The sequence below is a fragment of the Octodon degus genome, unplaced genomic scaffold (genome assembly GCF_000260255.1).
Source record: "Octodon degus isolate 3935 unplaced genomic scaffold, OctDeg1.0 scaffold00151, whole genome shotgun sequence".
In the NCBI taxonomy this organism is placed as follows: domain Eukaryota; kingdom Metazoa; phylum Chordata; class Mammalia; order Rodentia; family Octodontidae; genus Octodon; species Octodon degus.
In genome coordinates this window covers 1573003-1587741 of record NW_004524727.1, presented here as the reverse complement: position 1 = coordinate 1587741, position 14739 = coordinate 1573003, and the positions used below count along the sequence as shown (strand labels likewise).

Genomic DNA, 14739 nt, shown 5'->3' with positions numbered 1-14739 from the left:
ATGGAGAATTGTGGTGTGACACAACTGTACAAGGAAAACTAATGTGAAGGGTATAGGGAAAGACACTGAGAGGTGAGGATGCTCCAAGGAAGGTCACTGGGGGGCAGGGGATCTGTTATTTGCAGGAGCGCTAATATAGTCCTGACCCAAGCCAGTGCTGCCCCTGTCCCCTAATATGAAGCAGCCCATTTTTGTGCCAGTTTTCCTTAGGCCCCAAGACTTCAAGAGAAATATTTATACTCCCACACCTGATTCTTCAGGCCATGAATACCTCCTATTGGAACTCAGAAATAGTGAATACTGGGCTTTTCTCAGTTGGCTTTTTACTTTTATGGGGATAGCAGGACAAAAGAAGGAAAACTAGTGCTGGTATTACTGTTGAAAGTTAATGTGTAATGAATTTTTTAAAATATTTTTTAAAACATGCTATCTAGAAGCAAGATTTTTTTAAGAAAATAAAATTTATCTGAAAGTTTAAAATGCTCTAATGGATCACTGTGCTGATGGCCCTAAGTTAACGGTTAGTGCTTTTAACTAACTTGTGCTGGTTTCGTATGAACCTGGCCCTGAAAGACCTACTTGGTATCCGTTTATCTCTAGCCCCTAAGCAGAAACACTCCAGCTTGCCAAACTACAGTGGAAGGAGTTCTGCTGCCCTCCTTAACCTTCTTGATGGGATTCAGAGGGTGAGAGAAACCTAGGCCCTCGGAAGCCTCCCAGGAGATGCTTTAAGTTCCCTGTCTCCACTGGGCGAGAGTGAGGCGCTCAGGTTTCCAGAGGGATCCCCAGCCCTGATCCCATCAACCTAAAGCACTTTGAGGGAGGGCACTCTGTGACAGTGCTGGGCATGTGCCCAGGGCCTGGCCTTGACCCTGTCCATGACTTTCATTTGGAATTGTATAAGTTAGGAACTGCATGGTTGAGATCATTAGTATTATATCAGCTGTCCCCTGAACAAAAATCATCCTCCATTGATTTTTCTTTTTTAAAAAATTTTGTTGCATCTTTGTAGTAATGTAATTGTATTTTATGCCTGCTTTTTATAAAAAAAAATCAATAAAAGAAATTGATATAAATATTTTTATACTTTTCTTGTGAAATAGTCTTATAATGCTGCAACTTTCACAAGAGTACCAAAAACTGTCTTCTGTGAAAGAAATAATGGGATAAATAGCCAGGTGGGGTGGCACACTCCTATAATCTCAGCACTCGGGAGGCTGAGACAGGAGGATAGCTGAGATTGAGGTCAGCTTGGGGTCCATACTGACTTTAAGACCAGCCTGCATTACATTGTGAGACCCTGTCTCCAAAAAACAAAAAAAAGATGGGTTAGAGTTTTGTGACTCTAGACTTCTGACTTCCTGTCTTATCACGTAACTCAGGCAGAACTGTGAGTTTCAGCCAGGAGCCTAGGCATTGAAAGATTGCAAACCTAAAAATGCCCCTGGAGTTGGCAAGGATGGTATAGAAGGCCAGCACTGGTTTCTAGGATCTGCTCCCAGGCAGACTCTGGCCACAGGGTTTCTGCCATAGGGGGGGGGGGGGCTGCGCTGCATTTGAAATGTTCAAAGGGCAAACAGGAAATGCCTCAGCTAAGTATGTCCCTAAACTGTACAGTACAGGTACATAAAACATTTGTTGGACTACAAATCACAATCTTTATATTAACGGACATTTTCTAAGCATTTATGAGAAAAAGCTAACTTGGGTTTTTTAAAATGTCAGCTATGGGGCTGGGGAGATGGCTCAGTGGAATAAGTGCTTCCCTGGCTAGCGCAAGGGCCTGAGTTCAATCCCCAGTTCTGCCCCCCCAAAAAATTAAAAATAAATAAAATGTCAGCTATGATTGAAGTAATTACATAAAATGAGTAATTTATTTTTAGGCACTGAGTTTCTCTTCCTGTTTGTCCCAAGAAATAGTTCTAAAAAATTAACCAGTTTAGGGCTGGGGAGATAGCTTGGCAGTCTTAAGTCCCTGCCTGGCAAACACAAAGACCTGGGTTTGGTCCCCAGGTTCTATCCCCAGTACCACATGCCAAGCTGGCCCCAGAACCCTGGGCACACTGTGCCAGCCCCAACACTAGGCGTGGTGGCACTTGCTAGTAATCCCAGCACTAGGGAAGCTGAAGTGGGATCACTGCACATCTGAGCTGTAGAGTAAGACCCTGTACCAAATAAATAAAGACTAATTTTTTTTTTTAAATCAACTAGTTTATTGAGAAACATACTTTTCTTTTTTCTTTTTTGTACCAGGGATTGAACTCAGGACCTTGTACTTGCCAGACAGGCACTTATGCCACCAAGTATGTCCCTGGCCCACATAATTTAAAATAATGACACCCTCAAGATTCAGAATTCAAACTATGAAAGTTTATTTTATATGAGAAAAATATGTTCAAATCCAGTTTAATTCCTGCATATAGCAGATCCTCTGAAGTTGAATGTTAAAATTTCAATATTCAACAGCCTTAGCATATTTAGGATGAGATACTATTGAAGACAGTAGAACCTGTATATTCTCGAGAGCTAAAGCCAGTGGCACCAAATCCAATGAAAGCCAAATGGGTGGTGGCTGCCCTCACATGGCTCTGCCCCCGAGGAAGGCTGTAGAGATGTTGCCCCTACAGCGAGTGAGTGCGTCTCACAGTACCTGCCTTGGGAATTCCTATTATTTTGGATACTATATGAAAACAAAATTTCCTAAAACAACAAAATAGTAAAAGAAGAACAGAATTTAGCAACAGCTACTCTGAACCCTCCAAGGCATGCGTGAATGAGGGCACTTTGCACCCCAGACCCAGGACTTATATCCCTCCATGCCCGCATGCTGCACACAGTCCCCAGAGTAAGCCTTATCTGTTGGCCACAGCTCTGCTTCTGACTGTGTCTTGTTCCGTCAGGGTCATGGGGAGACTCTTAAAACCTCCAGAGGCTACAGAGTGTTGCAGGTGGCCTGGGCCACGGAGTGCAAAGGGAAGGGTCCGTGGGCACCAGGATGCCACAGAAGCTGTTTCCAAGCCCTGCGAGACCTGGAGGAGTGGAGGGAGGGAGGGAAAGTGGCCTTTACAGCTCATGTTTAAGGAGGTCTTGCAAGTCCGTGAAACCTCTGGATTTAAAATTCTGGAGTTAGTGACTAGATCTGTAGGAGCCCTCAGCAAAGCTGTGGGTACTGCTCTCCAGAGCTCAGTCACCCCAGTCCGTCCTTCCTGGAGCAGCGGTGATGTGGTTGTCACTCAGCCTTGGAGCGAGGTTTTCTGTAGCGCAGCACTGTCCCTGTCACCCAGATGTTTAAGGCTAGCATGATCACAAAGCGAGTAAGAACTGCAACAGAAAAAAGCAAGTGTGGGCATTAAGACCTTTCACACTCTGGGTGGATGTTTCCTCCTTGTAAACAAGTCCAAAGAAAGGCTTGTCGACAGGCCCTGGAGTAACTCCAAGTACAGGTCGGCTGCTCTGCAGAAATGATCTTCCTGCACTAGCGTGACTTCCTGAAGAACACTGCGGAGTGCTGGCTCTGACCGGAGGACCTGCAGTCCCTGTGCTCACTGCGAGTCTCAGCGTGGACCACTCTGTGCACACAGCAGTGCAAGACACCCTGACATCAGGGTCCATCTGAAGAACAGGCTGCTGTCCGAGCCTGTTTCCTAAGGGAGTGACCAGGAAGAGCTGTGGAACAGGGACCCATGGAAAAGCGGCACAAATAGGACGTGACACTGAGCCTTACACCACGGCTACTCTGCTGTTGAAGTTCACCCTCGCACACTGCTCACTTCCGGGAGCAGCGGCCCGGAGCACACGTGCCACTGAGCATTCCCGCTCACGGGATTTTTCGTGCGAGTTTGTTGTAGGGATAGTGCTGGTCTGACTCGCACCCTGCTGGGGATTCTTGAATCAGCAGAGAAGACAGACCCAGGCCATCTCCTCTCCTGTTCTCCACCACAATAAAATTTATGCTTCAGTAGGCTGACTTTAATCCTATAATCAGAGTTGGCAGAAAATACTGTATTGGGGCCCAATAAAAGCCTCTGAGACCGCCTAGCAGACGTGGCTCCCATTCTGAAGCTGCATTTCTCAGAGTAAGTATCTTCCTGCCAGAGTCTGCATACTGGGGACACTTTCTGGTCTTCACTGAAATCAGCAAACACAGAGCTGCCTCTATCCTAACCGTCTTCCTCGGGTTCATAGAGCACTCTCCATTTGAGAGTTGAAAAGGCTCAGCCTCGTGTGGTGCCATGCACCTGTGATCCCAGCACTAGGAAGGCTGAGGCAGGAGGACTGCTTTGAGCTCCAGGTCAGACTGGGCTACACAATGAGTGGGAGGCCACTATTTGCATTGCTGAAGCGAATGAACCTCCCCAAGGTGGGCCCCCACTTGTGCTCCTCTATGGCAAGACCTACAAGAGGCAAAGCCTCACGCTTGGTGATGGTGTGGAGCAGCCAATTTCTTCTAGTCCATAATGGAAACAAGTTGAGGCAACCTATTAAACCGTAAGACACGGGAGCCTGCCCCTTAGCTCAGTTCTTTAAGTGGCTGCTTCAACAAAGCAGTCAGGCTCAGGTTGCTGTGGTTCGATCCCCACAACTCCAGCTAGCCAAACCTGCCCTGAAGGCATTCAGAGAAAAAAAGGAAAAAAAAAAAAAACCTTTAAGACAGTCTGCACTCCAAGGAGGCTCAACCAGTGCCACAGCCAAGAGAGCAGAGGAAAAGCGCCGCTTACCTGTCAGATCGCCAGTGGTCATGAAAGTTGTTACTATTCTTGCTGAAAAAGAAAAGTGGCAGCATAAATAACTTGCTTTGCAGACAATTTGGTGTTCAGCCAGTATCTTTAAATACACTGTGTGGTGCTGACAGTTCCTGCAAGGTGTACATGGGTTAGAACATGAAGCAGTCTTATAGTTCATGACCACCTGGAGACCCACAACCCAACCTCAAAAAGCAACCACCAAATTTCACTTGGAAATGATCCAGTAGCCTCAGAAAAGGCCGCCACTAATTTAAGGATTTTTTTTTGGCGGCGGGGCTGTCTCAGGCTGCCTTAAGGGTGGGTCTGGTGTGGCATGTGGAGCTAGGGATCAAACCGAGGTCCCCTGCACCTGAGTTTGCCCAAGCAGGTGCTTTAAACAATTGAGCTAACCCACAAGCCTCCAGCCCCCACTAATTTAAAACTGTGTTTTGTTTCTGGTTTTTGAGACAGGGTCTTGCTGTGTAGCCCAGGCTGGCCTCCAACTCACAGCAATCCTCCTACCTCAGCCTCCCTAGCGCTGTCATTACAGGAATGCATGCACCACCATGTCCAGCTGAGCCCACCTTTTAAATATGGACACTCCTGGTTAGCAGGTTCTAGCTGAATAGCTACGTGTAGAATGCCAAAGCCCAAAGGACAGAAATGCTTAGACACATAGTTCATCAGCTTCCAGGGAGACCAAGTGGCCAAGGCCACAAGCCAGGGTGCATCCTCACCTGCACTGGTGTAGGCGGAGAGGCCCCAGGTGAGCGCACTGGCAGTGCCCGAGTCCTGCGCCTTCCACAGGTACTGGAGCTGGGCCAGCTTGCTGGCCGCACTGACCAACGTGCACAAGTTCTGTTTGCAGATAAGAAAGCCCCAAATCCATTCGTTAAAAAGCCAAAGAGAACCGGGCAGGGTGGCACACGCTTGTAATCCCAGCACTTGGGAGGTTGAGACAGGAGGATCACTGTGAGTTCAAGACCAGCCTAGGTGCTACAAAAGTGAGCACAGGGCCAGCCCAAACTGCATAGCGAGACCATCTCAAAAAAAAAAAAAAAAAAAAGCCAAAGAGCTGCAGATAGTCACAGTGCTGTTCAGTTTTGTTTTTAGAGACAAGGTCTCTCCTATGTAGCCCAAGCTGGCCTCCGACTCTTGGCAATCATCCTGCCTCAGCCTCCTGAGTGCTGGGGTTATGGCTGTATACCACCACACCCTACTATTCACAGTGCTTATGAAGGTAAATTTTCAGGCCAAGTGATCACCAGTCTGCACAAGACTGAAACCTGTTTGGTAGGGGCTCAAATGTCACTGTGAGAGGTTTCCTGTAGCCCAGAAGTCCTCCAGGAAGCAAAGGCGATCCCCACACCATGGCAAAGTCTTGACTAACCACAGCTCTGTCCCCCAAAGTATAGCCCGGGCTCCTAGGCTCCCAAGTCTGGGAACCCAGGCTGCCTGAACCGACCAACAGCACTCAGCATGGTGGGCACAGCACTGGAACAGCAGGCTCCCTGACTATGAGTCCTCCAGCCCCACGCATGCCGCACTGAGTGTGCCCTGCAGCCATCTGCAGAGCAGAGCTGCTGAGGGCAGTGGCAGAGAATGGGGTGGGCTGGAGACATGGGGAGCTAAGGTTGCACTAAGCCAGGGCAGCCAGGTGGTAAGAGAGCAGTCAGGGCTGGTCCACGCCCCTGTGGGCCGGCAGGAAGTCTGAGGACAAGAAAAGCACAGGAGCAGGTAGGGTGTGAGAGAAGGGAGGGCGGTGACTTTCGGACATGTGATGCTGGCCAGGAAAGCAGGTGGGTAGGTGTGGATGGAGGGACCCTGGAAGTTCAAAAAGTCCATACTTTTGGCACTGTAGGAGGCTGAGGCAGGAGAACCCCGAGTTCAAGACCACCCTCAGCCATTTAGCAAAATTCTGTCTCAAAACAAATGGAAAAGGACTGGGGATGTGGCTCGGCGGGCAGATCTGAAGTCAAGGGCAGGCAGGGTGAGCAGGGGCCATGCATGCGGGAGGGTTCATCACTCACCATGGCCACGTCGATGACACCCTGGTGCAGCCCAAGGACGAACCAGGAGGCCGCAAATCTCACCCAAGGCTAAGGACACAGCTGAGGGTCTTTGGCCGCCCTGCCATCCACCCACCTCTATAGAAGAACCTGGACCACAAAGGTAACAGCTAAGCCAAGGGGAGAACTGGGGATGCTTTTCTGGCTGTTGGTTTATTTTTTGGTTTTTTGACCCGCAGGTTGGCCTCAAACTCTCAGTATTCCTCCTGCCTCAGCCTCCAGAGCACTAGGATTGTAGGTGTTCAACATCATGGCTGGGGCGTGTGTGTGTGCATGTGTGTGTGTGTGTTGACCTGGGGATGGAATCTAGGCCTCAACCATGGGCTCCACCACTAAGCCACCTGGCCTGATCTCTCCAATCCCATTCAGATTCTCAGATGTTTAAAGGATACACAGCCAGGTACGGTGCAGCTTGTTTCATGTCCCCATTAAAATGAAAGACACAGAGCAGGAGGACGACATCTGGAAGAAAGGCTGCGGTGAAAGGACGAAGGGGAGCCTCAGGGAGCAGCAGGGGTGTGAGGCACAATGGGTGTGCAAGGGCAGCTACCTTGCACAATGAGGATGGGGTACTCCAGGTAGGTGAGCACCGGGCTGCCGTAGTAATACTGGTAGCGGAGGCAGACCAGAAACCTGGGAACAGGGAAGGCACACAGTCACAGCCCGCTGCACCCAGTCAGCCCCAAGGCTGGCATCTGTGCCAAGTCCTAGAGCCTAGGGTTCAAGACGAAGACATGGAAAATCAGATGAAATGTCACCTCAGCGGCCTGCAGCATTAGGGTATGTCCACCAGCTGCTGGGTGTGGCAGCATGATTGTGCCCTGATCTGCTAGCTGGGTGGAATGTGGTCGCCCATACTTGTCACCCAGGCACTTCATGAGGCTGAAGCAGGAAGATCCTGCTTGAGCCCAGCGTGGGCAATTTAGTGAGACTTTTAGAGTGACTTTGCACAGAGCTAGGGGAGTCCCTGCCCCCAAGGCTGCTGTCTGGGCTCCAGGCCAAAAGAAAGAGGAAAGGAAAGGGGAGGGGAGGGGAGAGGAAGGGAGGGGAGGGGAGAAAGAAAGAAAAAGGTGAGGGCTCCAAGGGGGCGCTCAACCGGCCCGGCAGGGCTGGGGTCAAGTGCTGCCGGGTCTCAGCGCCTAGCGGCTGCCACCCCAATCTCCAAATGGCTTCACAGGGAAGGTGGCCCGACGCAGCCGAGAACGGCCTCTGTGGACGCTGGTCGAGCAGGTGGAGCGGCTGAAACTCAGCCCCCTCTCATCCTGTAGCCCGCAGGCTCAGATTTCCACGCTGCGTGTGGACGCTTGCCAACGCCACACCCGGCTCCCCACGCCCTCCCCGGAACCACTTCCACCCCTCCCTGGACCTTTGCAGTAAGCTTTGCCTCCAGTTCCTTATTTTGTGGCTGAGTCTCATTAAGTTACTAAATTGCCCAGAGTGGGCTCAGACTTGTGGGAGGAATTTGCAATCCTCCAGCTTCAGCCTTTCAGAGTGCTGGGATGACAGCCCTGCACTCCCAATCCTGCTGCGTTTCTGTTCTTAGGCTCTGAGTAGGGAATCCCAGCCGGATTTCGGGCAGATCACCCCGCACCTGCAGCAGTCTCGTTATCTCTGTCTCCTCTCCTAATCTCGACATTGTCCAAGCCCCCAAATACTTCCCTTACCAGGGAGGGTGTATGGCCGGTAAAGAGGTTTACAGGAGCAAAGTGGGGCTCGAGGTGCACGTGTCACGGGGTGGTGGCGCACACAGGAGGTTGTGGCAGGAGGATCGCAAATTCGAGCCCAGCCCTGGGCAACCTTCTCAAAATAAAAATGTCCAGGCTCCGCCCGGAGCAGTAAATACGATGGGCGCGGCCCGCAAGCGCCCGGGTCCAGCTCCTGGGGCCGCCCCGCCCTGGGTGACCCTTTTCCCCTCGGCCGCCAGGGAGCTCACCCCGCCAGCTCCAGCAGCAAGCTGGAGAGACTGACACCCCGCGCGCTGCGTGCCGCCAGTTGGGCATGGATCTGCGGCAGCTTGAGCGCGGCGCATACAGTCAGGGTGCTCCAGTTGCAGAACCACAGCAGCGCAGCCTCCATAGCGAGCAGGCAGAGGGTGGCCAGAGCCGAGGCCTTCCGTCTTCCCGCGCACCGCCCACGGCCCCACCCATGTGATCGCACCGCCCATGCACTCATTCCGCTCGCCTATTCGCCTGCTTCAGATCTGTCCCGCCCCTACTTGACCCGCCCCTGGGTAGTTCCGCCCCTTCCCTGGCCCCGCCCCGAGCCCATCCGCCCACCTTCACCCCGCCCATGTGCGCCCAACGGCCCCGCCCCGCCCAGTTCCGCTCGCGGCTGAGGCACTTTTCTCATTGCCTCAGATTGCGCGGGTTCGGATCCCACTGAAGTGTTGGGGTGAGGGAGATTAGAGAGCGGGGTGAGGGAGATTAGAGAGCGAGGTGAGGGAGATTAGAAAGCAGAAGGATACTTTTCGCGGAAGGACGGCCCATTCTGTTGGGATTTTGCAGAAGGAAACTGGCTTGAGTCTTTGCACTGAGATAATCTCCAGCCCTTTTTATTTATTGTTCTTAATTTTTTATTAGCCCGTGTATGCAATACATAATGATCACATTCATTGTGTGGAGCTGATACATACATTAATTTTGACACAGGGTCTTACTAAATTCAAGGCCGACCTAGAACTTTTGATCCTTCTGCCTCAGCCTCCTGGAGGACTAGGATTAGCGGCATCACCTGGCCCCCTTTGACCCAGAGGGGTAAGAGGATGGCACCCAGATCCTAGGCAGGTCCTCAGTCGGGATCCCCTGGCTCCAGTGGGGACACGAAGGGCAGAGCTGAGTCCTGTTGGAGGAGGTCACACAGGGTCTTGCAGCCACCCTGATGCCAACACATGCAGGCCAGGTCCCCTCCCAGCCTACAGCTGCAGCCCAAGTCAGCCCAGCCCCACAGACAGTCCTGGAGCCAGAATGGGGTCGGCAGGTCCCTGGCATTGTAGGAGCGGGAGACCTTCATCCCTGCACTCAGGGCGGCTGAGGCAGGAGGATCCCAAGTTCCAGCACAGCCTGGGTTACTGAGTAAGAGAGATCTGATCTCAAAAGAGGGCTGAGGGTGGAGCTCAGGGGAAAGGCCCTGGGTTCAATTTGAAGTGCAGCCAAAAAGAGACAGCTCAACCTTTTAAGCTGAACCCCCATCATCACAGCTCAGCTGCCTGAGGTTGGGTCAGTGTCTGGCCCTCAGCTGCCTCAGGTCTGGGCCTCTGCTTGAGCCTGAGGCTCCGGGAGCCCCTGAACCCATTTGAAGCCCAGCTCCACTGCCCACTGGCTGTGTGGCTTAGGCTCTCTGTTCTGGTCTCCGCGGGGCATGAGGAATAAGATGAATGAAGCAGTTGTCAGGCCAACTGTGAGGCTGAACATGACCCACCTGGGGCCGAGAGAAAACAGTCACAAGCACTGGCCGTGTTCCTCGCCCAAGGGCCTTTCTGAGGGGATGGAGGAAGAGGGAAGTGACTGCGTCAGTGGGGTTCTTGTTGCTTTGTTCTGTTTTCACTGTGTGGTCCAGGCTGGCTGTGAGCTCATGGTGATCCTCCTGCCTCAGTCTCTGAGTGGTGGGGTCCCAGGCACATGCCTGGTGTTTGGACTGGTGCTCTGTGTCCCCTCATCCCCTGGACCTACCTGCCCAGGAGATGCCCTGTCCTAGGCCGGCTGCAGCCCGGCTCCTGGCCTGTTCCTGCGTGTCCCTGCCACGAATGCGAAGTCCATGTGGACCAGGCCCCTACCAAGCGGCGTGGCCAGCCTGCTGCCCACCACCTGGCTGCTGGAGTGGGGCACCGTGTCCGAAAAGAGAGGCACATGCTCCGGCAGCTGCTCCTGCTCCTTCTTGTTGCCCTAAGAAGAGGACACATCAGAGTCACAGCTTCATGCACCCCTAGGATGTGGCCGAGAGCAGGTGGCCTCTCTGGCTTTGTCTTTTGGGTTTTTGTTGGCTTTGGAGACAGGGTCTTACTATGCAGTTCAGGCCTTGAACTCAAAGCAGTCCTCTGGCCTCAGCCTCTCCAGTGCTGGGATCACAGGCATGCGCCACCACACCCAGCAAGTTCTGCAGCTTAGAAAAGCTCCTGTCGAGGCCAGGCTTGCTGCATACAGGAGGTGCTTCCATCAGACCCAGAGAATTCACTTCCGGTGTATTTTTACCCACGCTGGTTTTCCCTGGGGCCTTGGCACACACATTGCGCACCAGGGAAACATTCCAGCGTCAAGTGCCCGTCATTCCCAGCTGTTCCATCTCAATATGATCAACAAACAAGAAGAAAATGTTTCTCAGTGTTTTGTGTAAATATTTTCTTTCCCACCAGACCCTGACTTGCTTAAAGCAAAACTACGCACCCGTGCAGCGTGGAGCTGAGTCCATACTCCCCACTGAGGGAAGGAAAGAGCACATAAATTCATGCCAAGACAACAGCTGCCTTACCATGGGGTCATAGTCTTTCAGGAAACCCCAGCTCTCAGTCCTGGAAAGAAAAAATACATTGGCCATGTGAATCTTAATCCTTTCTTCTGTATTTTATTTTGCAGTACTGAGGATTGAACCCAAGATCTTATGGAGTCACTAAGTTGCCCAGAGCAGGCTCACACCCGGGTTCCTCCTGCCTCAGCCAGGACCACAGGTGTGTGCCACCATGCCCAACTGAAACCATTTATAATTGAATTGTCCTGTACAGTGGCCAGCGGTCACTACCAGGTCATGATGCTGTCGCTAGGAAAACCTGTGGCCCAGTCGCACCTGTGCCTCCAAATGTCTCCAGAGGCCTTGTGAGGAGACTTCCCGCCCTCTGTGAAGAAAACCTGGTTTTCAAGGCCCCACGCCTTTGTAATGTCCCAGGACTGTGGTGTGGGTTAGAGGCAGGGTCGAGGGTGAGGAGCAGCGCACACTGTGCTGGTAGTTTAATTTCTACTGGAATTGATTTTGTAGCCAGGTGTCTCATCCCAGAACGCTGGGAGGCCAGGGCAGGAGGGTTGCAAGTTTGAGCCCTGCCTGGACAATTTAGCAAGAGCCTGTCTCAAAATAAAACAGAAAACTGGTTATGCCCCTTGCTCTGCCCATCCACCCATCCCTACCCTATCCCCAGACCGTGGATTTCCCACCCAGGCTCCCCCTAAACCCCAAGTCGGACAGCAGTTTTGGAGAGCACTTACCAGCGCCGCTGACCCCGCCGCTCCGCCTCCACCAGCTCTCTCCACAGTGCGTCCTCCTGCACGCCTGGGGACGTCCGTGGCGTCCGGAAAACCGAGACAGGCGGTCTGGCAGGTGTGGTGCTCGGGAGTCCAGGAGCGGGGCGGCCCCCCATGCCACGGTTGTGCGGGGTCCCCTAGCCCTGAGCTCGGCTGGGCCACCCGGCTGCGGCGATGTTGACGTCGCCCTGGGAACAGGTAGGCGGGGTCAGTTGCACAGAGCCCTGTGGCCGCTGGTACTGCCCCTGCCGGCAGCGCTGTGCAGTTTGCAGTTTGGGGAGCGCTCAGCCCCTCTCCCTCCGTCCCCTTCCCTGGTGCAGAAGATCTGCCCCTGTGTCTTACTTATCTCCCTTTCATTTTGCTCCTTATTTATAGCCCAGGTCTCATGTAAGAGAAGCCATGCGGTATTTAAACTTGTATGATTTACTCGACTTGACATTATGGTCCCCCACGCAGGACTCAAGTTGATCCTTCTTTAGGGCAGAGTAGTTCTCCATGGTGTGTAAATACCACATTTTCTTTCTCCACTCATCTGCTGGTGGACATATAGGCTGCTTCCAAGATGTAGATATTATGAGTTGTGCTGTTCCAAACACGAGTGTGAGTCAGTGTGATAGACTGTCTTTATTTTTTTAATGTATTTGGTACAGGGTCTCCCTTCTCAGCTCAGACTCATAGTGATCCTCCTGTTCTCAGCCTTCCCAGCGCTGGGATTACAGGTGTGTGCCACCACACCCAGTCTAGGTGGCCAGCTCAGTGGCACAGGGGCAGGGCTGGCATAGCATGTGGTGCCAGGAATCCAACCCTGGTCCCTGCGCTTGCCTAAGCAGGTGCTTAGTCTGCTGAACTATCTTGCCGGCCCTTCTGTTTCTGTTATTATATTCTCACCAAGTTGTCTAAACTGGTTTCAATCCTGTGATCCTCCACAGCAGGCCTTCCTAACCCATTGTACAGGTGAGGAAACTGAGGCCAAGAACCTGAAGTGGCTGCACAGGGCCTCGAGGGTTCATCACTGGGATTGCACCCTGTCCACACTTGCTGGCTGGTGCACAAGTCCACCTGGTGGCCCCGGGGCCCTGGGGCTGACCCTGTCCCTGCACAGGGACAGGACTCTTCAGGAGCCACGCAGCCCCCAGCGGCCTGCAGAGTTCAGCTCTATGCACCAGCCGCTGCCTTCCAGGGAGACTGGAGCGCAACGCTCTAATTAGAAGTGTATCTTGGGGGGGGGGGTCGAGGCAGGGTCTCAGTGTGTAGGTCAGGCTGATCTGGAATTGACTGCCCTCCTCCTGCCTCAGCCTCGCGAGAGCTGGCACACAGCGTGGGCCACCAAGCCATCCCCATATCTGTGCAAATTAAACTGCAGTGGGAAGCCGGCCCCCGTGATGCAGTGCACACCGCGGCCAGCAGGGGGAAGCATTAGCTCTCCATCCCGCTTGAGTCGCTGTGATAATTCCGATACAAGTCAGGAGCGAATAGGATCTGAGAAGGCCCAGCAGTGGCCCGGGCAGACTGAGCTCCCGAGGAGCCTCCCGGACGTGGACCCACGTGGGTAACGCTAACTGTGTGCCCATAGATGTGAAGGGGTTGGGACTGGACCGGGCAACAGCCCTTGGGCATGAGCAGGGCCAGCTGGCTACTTTGTTGCTATGGCTGCTTCTTCCCTCCCTTCTTTCCTTCCTTCCTTCCCTCCCTCCTTCCTTCCCCTTCCTTCCCATCTCCCTGCCCTCTCTCTCTCCCACCCTTCCTTCCCTTCCCTCCCTTTCCTTCTCCCTCCCCTCTTGCTCTCTTCACCTCCCCTCCCCTCCCCTTCCCCTTCCCCTTCCCTCCCCCTTCCTTCCATTCATTTTATGAGACAGGATCTCCCTGTGTAGTCCAGGATGCCCTGAACTCGAACACATGGCGATCCTCCTGCCTCAGCCTGCAGAGTGCTGGGGTTACAGAAGTGCACCACCACTCCCGGCCTTACCCTTGATTACTATAGCTGTTCTGGTTTTCTCTTGGTAAATATTTGCTATGTTGTTTTCCATGAGTTTATTTTAAATGAGTCCATATGTGTTTAAGTGTGTGCTCTTGTAAACAGCATAAGGTTGTCTAAAAAAGCAAAACAAAATGAATTGACAGCTTTTTTTTTTTTTTTTTGAGACAGTCTTGCTGCATAGTCTAGGCTGACCTTGAACTCACCATGTAGCACAGGCTGGCCTTGAGCTGCCAGCAGTCCTCCTGCCTCAGCCTCCCAAGTGCTGGGATTACAGGCATGCACCACCATGCCTCTCAACTAATAAGTGTGGTTCATTTATATTTATTATAATTTTTGATACCTTAACATTTTTTTTACAATCTAACTTTGTACTTTCTTTTTACCCTACAATTTTTCAAAAACTCCATGTCTGGGGCCAGGAAGATAGCTCAGTAGAATAAGCACTTGTCTGGCAAGCCCAAGGGCCTGAGTTTAATCCCCAGTTCCACAAAAAAAAAAAAAAAAAAAAAAAAAAAAAAAAAAAAAAAAAAAAAAAAACCTCCATTTCTCCTCTCTGTTATTTTAGAAGTTATAACCTATTTTCCTTCTCTAGTTTTTTTTTTAATTCTTTCATTTTTTGAGTGGTTGTCCTTAAAATGCTAACATATATATTCAACTAGCTTCTGAGTGCAGTAATTATTGTCCTCCTCCCACTGTCTCAAATACAAAAGATTTAGTATGTCTTGCTGTAATCATCTGACCCA

The 14739-nt window shown here is 51.9% G+C and overlaps 2 protein-coding genes across 4 annotated transcripts; both read right to left on the bottom strand.

Moving 5' to 3' along the window:
* Positions 1–2347: 2347 nt before the first annotated feature.
* Positions 2348–9001, bottom strand: Pqlc3 (PQ loop repeat containing 3). Of its 3 annotated transcripts, XM_004642328.2 has the most exons (7): positions 8727–9001; positions 7344–7426; positions 7186–7255; positions 6755–6812; positions 5462–5582; positions 4719–4760; positions 2348–3321 (listed from the first exon to the last, which is right to left on the bottom strand). In XM_004642328.2, the coding sequence occupies exons 1-7, from the start codon at positions 8963–8965 to the stop codon at positions 3230–3232; spliced, it is 705 nt and encodes a 234-aa protein (XP_004642385.2). In that variant the 5' UTR covers positions 8966–9001; the 3' UTR covers positions 2348–3229. The 3 variants fall into 3 exon arrangements, with proteins under 3 accessions (XP_004642385.2, XP_023558191.1, XP_023558190.1); XM_023702423.1 differs by lacking the exon at positions 5462–5582 and having other exon boundaries at positions 3264–3321; XM_023702422.1 differs by lacking the exon at positions 6755–6812 and having other exon boundaries at positions 3264–3321.
* Positions 9002–9428: 427 nt separating this feature from the next.
* Positions 9429–12232, bottom strand: CUNH2orf50 (chromosome unknown C2orf50 homolog). The gene is made up of 4 exons (XM_004642348.2): positions 11983–12232; positions 11258–11297; positions 10462–10674; positions 9429–9631 (listed from the first exon to the last, which is right to left on the bottom strand). Exons 1-3 carry the CDS (start codon positions 12132–12134, stop codon positions 10483–10485), a joined length of 384 nt encoding a protein of 127 aa, XP_004642405.1. The 5' UTR covers positions 12135–12232; the 3' UTR covers positions 9429–9631; positions 10462–10482.
* Positions 12233–14739: the final 2507 nt, after the last annotated feature.

What these genes read in the sequence shown, in the direction of transcription:
- CUNH2orf50 (XM_004642348.2), bottom strand. Translation starts at nt 12,134, where the DNA reads ATGGGGGGCCGCCCCGCTCCTGGACTCCCGAGCACCACACCTGCCAGA. An exon ending in CGGCGGGGTCAGCGGCGCTG is followed by an intron (nt 11,298 to 11,982) that starts GTAAGTGCTCTC and finishes TTTTCTTTCCAG; the next exon opens with GACTGAGAGCTGGGGTTTCC. An exon ending in TGAAAGACTATGACCCCATG is followed by an intron (nt 10,675 to 11,257) that starts GTAAGGCAGCTG and finishes TCCTCTTCTTAG; the next exon opens with GGCAACAAGAAGGAGCAGGA.
- Pqlc3 (XM_004642328.2), bottom strand. Translation starts at nt 8,965, where the DNA reads ATGAGTGCATGGGCGGTGCGATCACATGGGTGGGGCCGTGGGCGGTGC. An exon ending in CCCCATCCTCATTGTGCAAG is followed by an intron (nt 7,256 to 7,343) that starts GTAGCTGCCCTT and finishes CCTTTCTTCCAG; the next exon opens with ATGTCGTCCTCCTGCTCTGT. An exon ending in GACCACTGGCGATCTGACAG is followed by an intron (nt 3,322 to 4,718) that starts GTAAGCGGCGCT and finishes TTTCTGTTGCAG; the next exon opens with TTCTTACTCGCTTTGTGATC.